The following is a 15,421-nucleotide window of genomic DNA, read 5'->3' as shown; positions in this document are numbered from 1 at the left end:
AAACATACCTGGAGTTGTGTTTTGTTTCATTCACTGATGTTTGAGTAATTCTTTATTTTTGGTCTGTCTACATCTCCAAAGCTTAAAATTCTCTGTTCCACCCTGTGATTGTCATGAAGCAGTAGTTTTCAAGTTAACAGCTCCTTTTAGCTTAACTTCAGAAGAGATTGGCAATTCAAGGGCTGAAAACATCCAAATGATTCTTGTGAAGATGTATGAAATTTGAAACACAGTGGACCAATTCCTGTATTACCACATGACATGTCAAGGTATAACAGTGTTTTATGTTTGAGAGAAGAACTCAGCCTAAATATGCAGAGTTTGTGTGTTTAAACATGTGTGAATGAAACAAAACATAATTCCAGGTATGGTTTTGATGCAGAAACAACATTATAACATAGATCAGAAAATATTAAAATATAAGCCCTTTAACACTTAAACAAAACCCCTTTTGATTGTAGCAGATTTGATTGTGTTCTACATCTAGATTTCTACTTTTTCACTAAACAAAATTTTTTTTCATCTAACTCCTATCACTTATGAAAGGACAATCCACATTTCTTGGCAAACTAGATTATTTAGTTTTTCGAAATTCTTCACTGTTTTCTCTGTAGCAAATTGCACCTTGCACTTTAACATTCATTTGCATGCAATTATTTAAATCACATTTCACGCTGCTCTAAATGACTGCTGTATTTAGACTTATAGTCTCAATAACTGACTCAGACTGTATCATTTTTCTGGCTCTCAACTGACACAGATCCTGCCTTTCTTTTCTGAAACTAAGGAAAACCATTCTGAAAAGGTTCACAATGCACCTGGTGAGGGGTTCGCCTTTGCCTTGTCCTCTTGGGGATTTTTTTCTGGTCTGGAAAGTGCCACAGTATAACTTTAAACCTACCTAGTGATAATTTCATAATGGGTGTTTTTAGCGCTCAAAAACGCCTTAAACAACATGCATTCCATCTCTGACTGGGCCATCCTCTCCACAGATCTGACCTGTAATTTGCCTGTTGGCGTCACATGCTTGCCTCTGTGGAGATGGATGTGTTTAATGTTATACTGTAGAATATTCCAGGCAAGGCAATTCCATGGAGACATTTAGATAACTGATCCTTTGTATGGGCTCTGGTATATACAGTATTCTTTTTTATAAATCTCCTCACTAACACGTGCTTCATACATTTCTCACTGAGTTGCAGCAGTAAAGTACAGATCATATTTTCAGATACACCTTGAACTATTGTTATGGTCCTCTAAGGCTTATAGGACTATTGCATAACTTTCCTTTCATTCGCACTGTTCCCTCAGCTCCAGGACTTTGAGGCAGCCTTGAAACAGCGCGACGGCATCATCACTCAGCTGACAGCCAACCTGCAGCAGGCGCGAGAAGAGAAGGACGAGATCATGAAGGAGTTTCTGGAGCTGACGGAGCAGAGCCAGAAACTACAAATTCAGTTTCAACAGGTTTGGGAATCATATTTTCTGGGAGCCAATTATTTATATGCAAAATGGTGAGGGTTTAAGTATATGCAAGGAAATAGTACATGTTAAATCCAAATATAGTCACATTTAGTGGTTTTCTATCTCCAAGGCACTCAAAGCTCTTTACATCAAGGAACCACCCACTTAGTTACAAACACATACACCAGTGTATGCAGACACTGGGGTGAGGCGCGTTGTGTGTCTTGCCCAAAGACACAATGGCAGTATTCATATGTGTCATCTAGCTGTAGCTTTGATTCAAGTTTATTCAAGTAAACAGCACAAATATACAGTATAGTATTACGGGATACTTAAATACAGCACATATAAACACAGTAGTAGTAGTAATAGCATTACAAAAACAATACTCCATGATCATTGGTAGAATTAAACAGTGGTGGATGAAGTACTCAATTTTGTTACTTAAGTAAAAGTACAGATAAAGGTTAAAGGCAAAAAGTTAAGTAAAAGTATGACATAAAAAAAAACATTAAAAGGAAAAGTATTTTGCAAAGAATTTTAGAAATATTTAGAACAATAAAGAATTTAGGGGTGTCAAATTATCGCGTTAATTGCGATTAATTAATTACAGTCATATTTAGCGCGTTATGTTTTTTAATCGCGTTAATCTCATTTTTAATCTCTAACTTTACTGTTTCTGTATGTGAGTTTCTTTATTATAAAACCTGTTTTTATGTGTTGTTTGGACAACAACACACACACACAAAACACATTTATAAATTTTTTTATTTCGGTAATTCCACTCATTGCCGGAAAGCCACACAAAACGCGCGCAGTAACAGCGATGTAAACGTCATGTTAACGTTGGCGGCGTCAGTCGCACAATGGACGAGGTCGAAGAGCCAGTAGAACAGAGGCAGCAGCGCACAGGTAAAAACACATTCGTGTCTTGGAAATTATTCTCCCGACGTGAAATATAAAAGAAAATAACAAATATAAAATCGCCTGAAAACAACCTGCATAGACTCATGATGTCTGCACTACTGTCCTATAGTGACCTGCCACATGAGGGGACACGCACACAAACAAACACAAACACACACAAACAAACACACACCTTCATCATCGTCATTACCCTGAGAACGCGCGGACCACGTTTCCTTCCGTAGACACTGCGCGGACATCGCTGTCCTCCCGTGAGCCGCGTGTGGATCGTGTTTTCTCGCGTACGCGGCGTAAACCGCGCTTCCTCCTGTGCGCCTCTAAACCAGAACTAACACCAAGACTAAAACCAGGACTAAACCCAGTCTAAACCCGGTCTAAACCAGGACTAAACCAGGACTAAACCAGGAACTAAAACCAGAACTAAAACCAGAACTAAAACCAGAACTTAAACCAGGACTAAACCAGAACTAAAACCAGAACTAAAACCAGGTCTAAACCAGGACTAAACCAGGACTAAAACCAGTGATCTCATATATAAAGCATTTCTCTATCAATAATATTTTTAATATGGTTAAGGAAAGACTGGACTTTTTATTGTCTTTAAGTACACAAAGGTTATTATGTTCAGATTTCCTCATCTTTGCTACTTTACAACAAACAGTTTCTTATTCATGGAGACTTGGGCTCAACAGCCAAATTGGAGAGATTTGTTAAACAATAAATGACTTTATAAAGTCACTTTTTTAAATCTATATTAGTCTTTTGATCTGCCACAATAATGTAATAATGAATTTAAATGAAAATACCTCAAATTGAAGGCTTTTCTCAGCAATTTTTAGGTGAGATTAAAATGAGATTAATTAGATTAATTAATTACAGATCATAATTAATTAATCTCTAAATTTTTTTAATCACATGACAGCACTAAAAGAATTTAGCTGATTTTAAATGATTAAATTGATTTCTTAATTTTTCTAGCCATCTTTGTTTCCTCAAAGTTGGGATGGAAACTCAAATGTGCTAAAAATCTCAGCCTTTTCAGCAGGTGACAAACCATAAAGAAAAGTAATTTTTCATTTCAGTCCAGATCTAAAATGTAGTGGAGTAGAAAGATACGCATACACAACTTCCTTACCTTACCTGCCACCACCTCATCTTTACCGTCCACCACTGAATATGGCTACATGAAGTCCTATTCATGGGTATTAGAGAGATGAAAATTTTGCACCGTTGCCATAGCAATAAATTGGTGAAAACCAAATTCTATCTTTACATGTTTTTTTAATGGTCAAAAATTATGCTTCACTGTTATTCACTTTGTTAAAACTGATAGTAACTCTAAAGAAAATCACTACAGTTTTTTGTTATGTTTATCTCAATGTGTTTATTGTATTTCCCCACAGCTCCAGGCAGGAGAGAGTCTAAGGAACAGCAGCCACAGCAGCACAGCGGCTGATCTCCTTCAGGCCAGACAACAGCTCCTCCAGCTCCAACAACAGCTCCAAGAACAGGCCCAGGAGAGGGAGAGGGAGAAGGAGTTGGAGAGGGAGAAGGAGTTGGAGAGGGAGAGGGAGAAGGAGAGGGAGAAGGAGAGGGAGAGGGAGAGGGAGAGGGAGAAGGAGAGGAGAAGGAGAGGGAGAGGGAGAGGGAGGAGATGGAGAAGGAGAGGAAGAAAGAGAGGGAGAAGGAAAAAGAGAGGGAGAATGAGAGAGAGACGGAGAGAGAGGAGACAGAGACCATCACCCGTCTGCAGGAGAGGATCAATGACATGGCTATGGTGAGGAAAATGAAAGAACTAATCATTTTTGCATGTTTTTTACTGTCTACCGTCACAAAATATCAAATAATCCTACTTATCTGTCTAGTCCACTAATTATTGGAGTACTGTTTGTTATGGCTTCTTTCTACATACAATAAACCTAGAAAACAAAGTCAGCTGCCAATAATTTTGCAAATCACTGCTAGATTAAGACTCATACTCATTGCCTTTTTCAAAACTTCAATTAGAATATGGTTTTCATTTGCCTCATTGTGTTTGTATACTTGGTGACAGATTTTTTTCTCTGTAATTGCAGTCAATGGCTTTTAACATAGGGCAATAACAAAAGGGGTGGGTTAATATAAGTTTTTCTTCTTCCCACTCCTTTTCGAGAAATGTGCTTTTCTGTTGTTTACAATGAATATGTAGTATACATGATTATTGTTTCTCTCTTGGAACAAACTCTAAATAAAAATGAATCAATCAAAACATGTCATGATTTAAAAAATTAAATGAGTTCTGGGTTTACTGTGGTGAATGCAATTGATAAAATATGTACATACATGTAAAGATATGTAACTATTTGCCTACAGCTGTTTAAAGCTACATGCAGTCAGTCTAGTCTTTATATTGGCTACTACAGCAAATAAGAGAAATCAGTGTTCTTACTGTTGTGGGTAAAAACAGGTTCTATATTACACAAAATTGACTCTTGTGAGTTTTAAGCCAGGTTAGAATGTAATTTCCTCTTTTAAAACATACAAAATATACCTGGAGTTGTGTTTTGTTTCGTTCATCCTTTATTATTGTCTACACTATCTACATCTCCAAAGCTCAAAATGCTCCTTTCCACCTTGTGATGTCATGAATGGGTAGTCGTCAAATTAACAGCTATCTTTTACTTTTAGTTCAGAGGCGGTGGCAATACATTACCTAGAATCATCCAGATGATTGTAGTGAAGGTTAATGGAGTCTGGAACAATACTTGTAGAGTGGAATGTCTTCTTTCAGAGAAGAACTCAGCCTAAATATGCAGGATGTGTTTCTTAAACATGTGTGAATGAAACAAAATAACTCAACCCCAAGTATGTTTGTGATGAGGAAACAATATTTTAACATAAATCAGAAAATAGCATAATATGGGCTATGTATCATAAATAAAAATATAAAATATATATAATTATAGCACACTTGCTTTGCTGTGTTTGCAGGAAAAGAAGAGAGCAGAGGAGTGCCTAAATGAGAAAGACCTGCTGATCGCGGAACAAGAAAAGACTATTTTGAATCAGGAACAATCATTGAAAGAGTTGAGGATGTCCGAGGAATCTTTTGCACAAACTTTGAAAGCGAAAACCCAGTTACTACTTGAAAAAAGTGCAATAATTTCTGAACACGAGCAATCACTGAATCGGCTTCGCGAAGAACTGACGCGGGCTGCAGGTGAACATAATATGCAACTGACAGATGAGAAAGACCAGATCATAGCTGAAAAAGACAGGATCATTACTGAACGAGATTATGCTATCTCTCAGCTGGAACTGGAGGTGGAGTCTTCGCAAAAACGCCTTCATGACCTCAGTCAGCAAATGGCCACAAAGGAGGTGGAGCTAGAGCGATACCTGGAAACCTTGGAAAGCACTAAGTCTGACCTGGAAAGCTGCAAAAATGAACTGAATAACTGTAAATTGGATCTAGAAAAAGAGAGATATGAGTTAGAAAGCTGTAAGAATGAGCTGTCTCTATCTAAACAAAAGGAGCGGATGTCTTCAAATGAGATTATGCAGCTCATGGGCACGGTTGAGGATTTGCAGAAGCGTTGTCATCAGGGAAGTTTATCGGAAAACGAAACGATTCAGAAAATGCAAGAGGACACAGAAAGGAAGCTGGAAGTCCTCAGAGCAGAGCTAGATGAGATGTATGGACAGCAGATTGTACAGATGAAGATGGAGTTGAACTTGCAAAATGCTGAAAGAATGGAGCAAATAAACCAGCAACATCAAGCTGAAATGGAACTTCTCAAAACGCAATATTTATCTGAAACTTTGTCCGCTAGCACTAGTGAAAAAGAGGCGCTTAATGTTCAAATTAAGCAGCTTCAAGAAACAATACAGCAATCACAAGTAATTCATGATAAAACTGTACAAGAGCTAAACAGAGTCAATAAAGAAAGACTAGACCTGCAGGAACAGGTGGATAGTCTCATGCAAGATCTTAAATCTGCTAAAGAACAAGTAGAGCTGGTCTCTCACAATGCAGTCTCTCAGGAAAGCCATAAAAGCGAATTGCAAGTTCTCCAGGACACAATCGACAATCTGAAACGCCAACTTGAAATCGCTCAGGAAAACACACAAGAAATGCAAGAAAAGTACGAATCGGAAACAACCAATTACAAAATTAAGCTTGAAATGCTGGAACGGGAGAAAGATGCGGTACTCGATCGGATGGCGGAGTCACAGGAAGCAGAGCTGGACAGACTCAGGACTCAGCTTTTGTTTAGTCATGAAGAAGAACTTACAAATCTGAGAGAGGACTTGCAAAGGGAGAGCTTCATGAATACTGAAAATCTCCTTAACGAAGCTGCTATCAAACATGAAAAAGCGCTGGACGATTTGAGGATCAGTTACGATGAAAAAATTAATTTGTTACAACAAGAAAAGGAAACTGTTGCCACTGAACGGGAGGACCTTTTACATCAAATTCTAGAGCTAAAGGAGGATTTGAACATGGCTCTGCACAGCTCTAAAGGAGATGAGTTGGTGCAGCAGTTGCAGGAGTTACAGACAGAGATTGAAGAGCTAAGGAAAGGAAGGGAGGAGAGGGTAAGACTGGATAATGAAATACAAAATTTACAAGAAAAGATGTTATCAACAGAAAAACAAGCAAAACAAAATAAACAAATGTGGGATGATGCTTTGAAAGAGCGGCTGTCTGAAATTGAGGTATTGAACACGTCTAACAAAGCTTTGAAAGAAGAAATAGATTTGAAAATTAAAGACATTGAAAGCATCAGAGCAGAGAGAGACGGATATCAGCTACAAGTGGTCACACTCAAAGAGGAGATGGAGAAGCAGAGGACCACGTTTTCTTTTGCCGAGAAAAACTTTGAAGTGAACTATCAAGAACTGAAGGACGAGTACGCATGTCTAGTTAAAGCTAAGACTAAACTAGAGGAGCAAAAGATACAAGAGACACTGGAGCTGGAGGCGAAAATCTCCAGCCTTGAGACACAGATTCAAAAGATGGAGGACAGAGTTAGCGAAATTAAAATGGACGAGGGTAAAATCGCTGTTGAAAAGGACACTACTGAGTTAATGGAAAAGCTTAATGTTACTTTAATTGAGAAGGAGAGCTTGACTGGGAGGCTACATGAGGTCACAGATCAACTAGCAACAGCAGAGAGCAAAGTGGAGTGTTTGGAGGAAGAGCTGATCAAAGTAAAGCAGGAAAACGCAAAGGTCATTGCCCAAAATGAAGACCTCTGCAAAGAGATTGAGAAAACCCACAAAAAAGCGACTACTGTTTCTAATACGGAGTGTCAGCAGCTTCGAGGGGAAATTCAAACTCTTAAGACACTATTACGAAAGACCGAAGAGGAGAGAGATAAAATTCGGCAAACACCGGAGCTCCAAAGGGGATCGCAAACCCCATCTCCAGCTTTGGGAGAGGAGGGTCCAGCAGTGAAGGGACCATCTTTTGCTCGCAAGTCCGCAGCCGCCTTCGGGGCGAACAGGAGAAAAAGGAGACAGAGGAACAAGCAAAACCAGGCTGGTGTGGTTCAGAGCGGGAGAGAGGAGAGAGAGGAAGAAGAGGAGGGAGGTACGCCAGCGGAGGCAGCTACAAGTGCTGCAGAGCCCAGAGAGCAGACTGCTGTTATGTCATGCACACACGAGCAGATCGCTAAGGACGACGAGTCAGATGAGAGCCACGGAGAAACAGCGAAGCAAAACGCCAGCAAACAGGTAGGAGCAAGTGTGTGGGACTGCGCATGTTTGATAATGGGCTGTTGTAGTTTGATTTAATAGCATTTCTGATTGAAGTGACGTTCAAAAAGTGCAAGAAAGGTTCTGTGTACTTAACATAACTCCTGTAATGTGTGCTACAGTCAATGCAGTTATAGTTTTACTGTGAAAAAGCAGTGGTTCCATGCACATTGAAAATCTGATTATTATTAAATATTTGGAGTTATAACATTATTAAAATGATAAGTAAACAGCAAAATTGTCTGTTTTCTTTCTGATCATGGTCTGTCACATCTGCTTTGCGGTTTGCACGTTATTTAAATCATCTTAAAGGTGCAGAAATCACATAATCATATTTTGGTGTGCATGTAAACAAAGCCATTATGTTGCTACTTCTGAAATGTTGATTTGACTTGCTACATTTGATCAGTAACATCCTATTTGCATATTTCAAATTACACTCGAGGCACTACACCTCAGTATCCCCGCTAATGTGTTGTGCCAAATTTCAAATGAAATGTGTGCAATCATAGCTTCATTGTGAGGCAGAGGTCACTTATTGAAGTGTAGTACCTGTATTAGCAAACAGCCACTAAATATGCAGGCTGGGGAGGATTCGAAAACAGTCTGTTGCTTCTATCAAAAAGGGTATTGTAGTTGTTGTACATTTACTTATCAAAAAAAAGTCCATGTATTGCTTCCTGTTAAAGGTGCATTGTGTAACTTTTCTGGTGGAAGTCCTGTCAGATATGTTTCTCCATGAAGATGTTATTGCTTTGTGGATGTTTCACAGTATGATATTAAACCTTTCTATCTTCATGGAGACCAAACTAGACCAAATTACTGGTCATATCTGTGGAGAGGCAATTCCACTCAAAGTCAGAATGTTTGTTTTTCTAAGTATTTTTGAGCTGTAAAACCACCTGTAATTTAATAAATGTAAGACAGAGATGTTTAATACTGTTGAACATTTCAGATAGAGCAATGATAGATCCATAGAAACGAGCAGGTGATGGACCCTGAACGAAAATGTTACATATTGTACCTTTAACTTGAGCAATGTAAGTACTCTAAAATACATTATTGGTAAGATTCTGAGCCCATTTGCATGATGCTAGCACTGTCAACAAAGAAATATTTGATTGACATGGACTAGTTTTCATAAATTACTTGCACACTGATTATTACTATTATGTTTCACAAAGGGTGAATAAAACATGTGTCGTTTTAGTGGCCTTAGTGCTTACGCAGAGGTGCCAGATTGAAATATAGCACCTTTGAGGGGCTCCGTATTAACCACAGACTGCACGCTGCCTCACATTTGAGTAGCAGCTCAGTCTTTGCCCGCTGTGAAAAGATGTGTTTTACATATGACTGAGAATCTCACTATTCAAATACATTATGTGGCTTTATGCAGGGAAATATACAGTACGGCTTGAGCATAATTGACTTTGTAATAGGCATCAGTATTCTGCTCCTTTCCTCTTTTAAAGCACCACCTTACAATTCTCAGCTTGTCTTTTCTTTACAGATTGAATAGCAATAGTTTTTAAGAAAGGTATGTCTAATTTATTGAATTTCTGTCATGGCCACAATTATTGCTCTAATCGGTTAGGAAAAAAATCTATTTAATGCTTGTTCTGAATTATATGGACGCTTGCTTTCCTTACAAAATCACTCCTCTAATCTGCAGTGGTTGTCAATGTGAATTACTCTACCAATTACAGCTCAATTTGTTATATAGGCTTAATACTAAAAAAGGAATTCCTTCTAGTTCAAAGAAAAGGTACACACGATTATAATTGGACCTGAAAAATACTGGTCTTTCTGTATTGAATACTTGATATAATAACTATAGTGACAGGCCTTTTTATTGACCCAATTCCTTAAAATATCTGAGCTGTCCTAGAGAAAGGAGTGAACAAATTGTCAGTATTTATGGTTGCACAGACAATTGTACATTTTAGTTTTGTTTCCATCCTGCAGGGAGAGAAGCTTTTGAGGTGAGCATTTATTCATTTAAATCTATCACTTCACAAATTTAAAGACAGTGGATTTTGTCACGCCTTTTCACGCCTGTGTTCAGTAAGATTTTGCACTTCCTGGTTTGAAATGTGATTCAAAATGATTCGATGGTTCGTTTATCCTTTGGCAAAACAAACCAGAAGTGCTTCGAATGTGTGTCGTTGCTTCACCTTTTATCACTGCCTCTAAGTGATCGGCATGAGAAAACTTGTTCAGTAGTATTAGCTTACATTTTCAATAAGGTCATGTGGGCTATATGACAGTGGTTCTCAAACTGGTGCTAATTTTAAGCATGACAAATCAAAGTTTATGGTTTTATAACGGTTTTTAAAGGTGCACTATGTAACTTTTCTGATGGAGGGTCGATTACCTGCTTCTGTAAGTGGATCTTGTGTATCCTTGTATTCTGTTTTATATGTTAAGAGCATTGGCAAAATAACTGTTAAGCCTGAACCCTGTCCGTCTGTAGATTAGTTGAAGGATTATGTGATTTTTTTATTTTTTTGTGTGTTATTCATAAATCATTATAACATGATTAATGATTATTCCAATTGACCAGAATAAACTAACAAAGCAATAACATGTCACTGGAGACAAGCAGAAAAGTTCCCTAGTGCCCCTTTAAGACTTGGTCAACTTTTTGTTTGGTCATGGTTCAGTCCAGGATTTGTCACTTGTTAAAACCTATTTGTTGGTGAAAGTTTGATGATCACTGTTTGTTGTTACAGTGCTCTGTCTGCAGTCCCACACAGGAAATGATTCATAGAGAATCTCTGGTCTTTTTGTGCAGCATTATGTGATTTCTTTCCAAAGTGTAACATTTAAAGATAATTGCTTGCTTTTTGCAGGTGACCAGGCATGGGATGAGACATCGTACTCAGCCTGCAATGCGTCAGGGAGCTGGAGAAGTGGCACAGTCTGCAGACCATGTAAATATATGTTTTTTTAATTCAGTTTTAATATCGATCATGTGACCTCTAAGGTGATTGTAGTATTGTATAGTTTACAGTTAAAAATGCATAAGGCTGTATTGGGAAGAACAAAGTCCCTCCAATGTAATACTTAAATTCACTGCTTGCTAAAAAGTAGATGAAAGAAGGCCAATGACACTAAAAGCAATATGATCTTTTATAAATGATGAAGAAAAAAAGCCTTTCTTAGATTGAGGATATCATTAGATGCTTGAATGAAACATACAGACTTGACAGACCGTAAACCAGCATTAAAGCTACAATATCAATTTTAAAGTCCTATATTACCCCAAACCCAAAAAGCCACATTATGTTACCTTATCAAAAACATATCTGAAGTTGTGTTTTGTTTCATTTTCACATGTTTGAGTAATCCTTTATTATTAGTCTGTCTACATCTATGAAGCTCAAAATGCTCTGTCCCACCTTTTGATGTCATATGGAGTTATTTCTTAGTTAACAGCTCCTTTTACCTTTTGTTCAGCAGAGGCTGGAAATGTGTATGGACTTTAAAAACACAGTGGCACACTTCCTGTCTTACCACATGACATCACAAGGTGGTACAGGTGATTTCAGTTTGGTAGAAGAATTCAGCCTCAATATGCAATTTGTGTGCTTGTGTGAATGAACCAGACCACAACTTTGGGTATGTTTTTGAGTATGAAACAACATGATAACATAGATCACAGATTAGTGTAAATATTGAAAAAACATTATATTGTATGATTTTACTATAATCATTGAAATCTGTATCAAGTATTGTGCCCATTAAAGGGTCAATGTTTGAGCTTGTAATTTTAATATTATGGCTACACTATTGTAGTATTATGAGACAACATTAGACCCGCATCCTGCTACACTTTACATTTAACCTGATATTTCACAGTTGAAGACAAAAAATAAATCATATAAATCTGTATTAACCAGCTGCAACAGGTTTTTGCTCTGCTTTTCTCAGCCCTTAGTCCCATGATTAAGTCACAGCAGAGAGGGGGGTTAAACACAGCCTTATTAAAATGCCAAGTGCTCTTTAAAGACGTGACATCAAAGCCAACATCGTCACTATTTCATAATTGTGTGAGCCTTACAAAAGCTCTAATGCATTATTCAAACCAGGAGGACATTTCTTTTGTGTTGTTGTAATAGAAGGCCATGCGGGCTGAACACAGATTGTCATAACAGAAATGAGATTGGCTTAAATATGGCATTACATTTCAATATTTGGAAACGAATGCTTGAACCAGGGATGACCAAGACTGATTTAATAGTGTCCAAATGTTCAAATGGAGATGGTCTTTCCTGAGTTTTGTAAATGCAACACATAGATACAAAGACTATTTTTTTTAAATTTTGTACAGATATACTAACATACATCATCTTAAATGCCAATGAAAGTAAGAGGATGGACTGTTAACTTAATCTTTTGTGTGTTGTGGGATATTTATGTTAGGACATCTAGCAACAAAAAGAACAAAGCTTATTTACAAATCAATGAATGAAACCATGCAAGTATAGCATAGAGCAGTGGTTCTCAAACTGGGAGTTCCTAAGCCATGTGTTGATAAAAATTGATCATCACTTAAATAATACAATTTCTTACAATATACAAAAAACAAAAAATATTTTTCCAGCTTTCAGATATTGAACTATAAGTCAATATAGTAATTATCATGACAGACCTAGTATCGATCTTTTTCATAACACCCCTATCCCATATGATTGTGATGTGTATTTTTCTGTGCTCAGGGAGAGTGCAGATTGCAGATGGAGGCCCAGCACCTCAGCCTGTCTCAGATTCACGCTGCACAACTGGAGCTGCTACAGGAGGAGGCACAAACCAAAGCAGTGGAAATGAGACTTCAAAAAGATCAGCGCGACCAGGGTGAGAAAGAGAAAGATGGTACTACCAAAATAACCAAACAAATATGTCTTTTTGTGATGGATAAAAATGGTGTTTTATCTTTTATTTGTAAGGTCTGTGTCTGTGGTTTTCATTTATTCTTTGTTCATGAAATTGAATGGTCAGCTTTTAGTAAATCGCTGACCATTCATTCCTATATCACTGAAGTGGGGCATGGTAATATATCTTCATAATTTATTATATTATATTAAGAAATCATCAATGCTTTCTAAATGGCGTGTTATTAAAGGCGCTGTACTGTCCAAATTTAATCCTCACTTTCCTAACGCATTCCTATCATCCTGTTTATTCACTGTATTATTTTTTTATTTGATTTCAATACTATGTGCTTGTACAATATATCTGTACTACAGCAACACAAAACTACATAATACTTAATTACATGAAAAATTAGGGTACAAGACACTGTAAACTATTGTCTGTCAAAGATTATACTGTGTAACCAGTCAAATATGTCTTCCCTGATTAGAGAGTTCACTTAATTAATTATTCGTAATTAATTATTTTACAGCTTTTACAGCTGCTCCAAGGCTGTCCAAATACCAGAACATGGTTGAAGCTGTGTCTGAGGAATGCAGAGAAATCATTTTGGTAAAATATATATACATATTTATGTGTGATGAGGCACTAAAGCCAGTGTTTACCTTGGGCCCTCTCTCCAGTTCTTTCAGAAAATGTTTGGGGAAGACTTTTCAGACACAGCCATTGCTGAAGAATCTCCTATTTCTTCAAATGAGAGACCTGAAACTAGTGAATCTTCATCTGTTGTACAAGCAGCCAGAGGTACACTGCACTTATTTTATTCATGATTAATTAATAAAGCACTTACACTGCTTCAGACAAGTTTTTCAATGGTTTAGTCCTCATAATGTTTTCATTATCAGACCTTGCGTGGTTCAGACTGGGTTTGGTTAAGTTTAGTTTGAGTTCTGGTTTATTCCTGTTTTTGGATTAATTTTGATAAGTAAAATATGTATATACCTATAACAATCCTCCTCTTTCTTTATCTGTACTTGGTTTTAATTTCGTATAGATTAGTGTCCAGTTTGACCGTATCTGTACTTTATTTTAAATGCATATGGTCCTTACGAAAACATTTCTTCTTCCACTTTGGTCTATGTTTTTCAAATGGCACATTTTAGACCATTCAAAATATTGGAAGAGATCTTTTCTGATGTGGTGTTTGGTGTGAGAAGTTTCTTGTCTGAACAATATATTGATTTGTCCCCTGTTACAGAGTTGTACAGAGATCTGCAGCAGGTCAGGGATAGCATCGAGCAGGAGCACCATCGACTTTCTCAGCTCCAGACTCTGCTCAGGGCAGATGGGAGCAAGGTAGATAGTTTGTGCAAGAAAAATTTTGAAATACCTTTACAAGAGTTACAAGCCTTATCTTATTCTCAACTCAATAACTCACATTTTTTTGGTTTTGAAGATGATGGAGCTGCAAAGTGCGTACGATAATCTAAAGAGCAGCACTGACAAAGAGATCTCAAGCCTGCGTCTCCAGGTCTCCAGCGTTCAAACTTCAAACTTAAGCAAAGGTGAGTTTTAATCATGAACTGTTTCCATTTCCACTATCCTGCCCCGGATAAGCGGAAGAAAATGGATGAATGGATCGACAGTCACATTATTTCACTTTATGCAATTGCACTTATGAATACTGAGCAAATTACATTTTTGTTTTGTTCATGTATTGTTCATATTTTAACAATTATCATTTACTGTATAATGAACTCCAGAGTTTTTCTTGCTTATTATATTTTTTGTAATTGTTTAATATAATAATCCTAATAGATGGACAGATACTTATTCATGACATACAATGTTAAAAAATACAGAAATTTCATTTTTTGTGCATTAGAACGATACCTAATTTCTGATTGTGGTACCTTAACCGTACCTTTTTCATCAATTTTATTACATATTAAAGGTGCATTGTGTAACTTTTCTGGTAGAATGTCCATCAAATGCTTTTCTTCATGGATATGTTACTTTTGTGTCTGGAATGTTTCACAGTATGGTATTAAACCTTTCTATCATGGAGACCAAACCAGACCAAGTTACAGGTCAGATCTGTGGAGAGGGAACCTAGCTCACAAGTAGAATGCCTGTTTTTCTAGGCATTTTTGAGCAGTAAAACCACCTGTAATGTAATAACTGCAAGTTAGAGCTGTTGAATGTCACACATTCAACAGCATTCCTGGCAGAGCAGTGACATATTGATTCAAACAAACAGATAACAGACCCTCCACCAGAAAAGATACACAGTGCACCTTTAAATAAGTTAGTGGTGTTGGTAAATTGGCAGATTTTGAAACAACACGTATTTAGTGGCTCTTAGTGTATTGTATGTAATTTTTTGTTGATTGGCATCATCAAGTTGGTGGCATGA

At 37.3% G+C, this 15,421-nt stretch overlaps 1 protein-coding gene across 1 annotated transcript in view; it reads left to right on the top strand.

The window, feature by feature from the left end:
- Positions 1–15,421, top strand: part of akap9 (A kinase (PRKA) anchor protein 9) — a 79,999-nt gene that overhangs the window by 21,709 nt on the left and 42,869 nt on the right. Inside the window, 10 exon segments of the mRNA XM_055157614.1 lie at positions 1,312–1,467; positions 3,795–4,019; positions 4,022–4,168; positions 5,362–8,109; positions 10,983–11,063; positions 12,852–12,987; positions 13,538–13,617; positions 13,689–13,809; positions 14,264–14,361; positions 14,462–14,570. Coding sequence (XP_055013589.1) covers positions 1,312–1,467; positions 3,795–4,019; positions 4,022–4,168; positions 5,362–8,109; positions 10,983–11,063; positions 12,852–12,987; positions 13,538–13,617; positions 13,689–13,809; positions 14,264–14,361; positions 14,462–14,570 — 3,901 coding nt within the window.

Source organism: Boleophthalmus pectinirostris, unplaced genomic scaffold, assembly GCF_026225935.1.
Source record: "Boleophthalmus pectinirostris isolate CB_2022bp ecotype Guang Dong unplaced genomic scaffold, ASM2622593v1 HiC_scaffold_21, whole genome shotgun sequence".
In the NCBI taxonomy this organism is placed as follows: Eukaryota; Metazoa; Chordata; class Actinopteri; order Gobiiformes; family Gobiidae; genus Boleophthalmus; species Boleophthalmus pectinirostris.
This window is presented reverse-complemented; position numbering and strand designations above follow the sequence as displayed.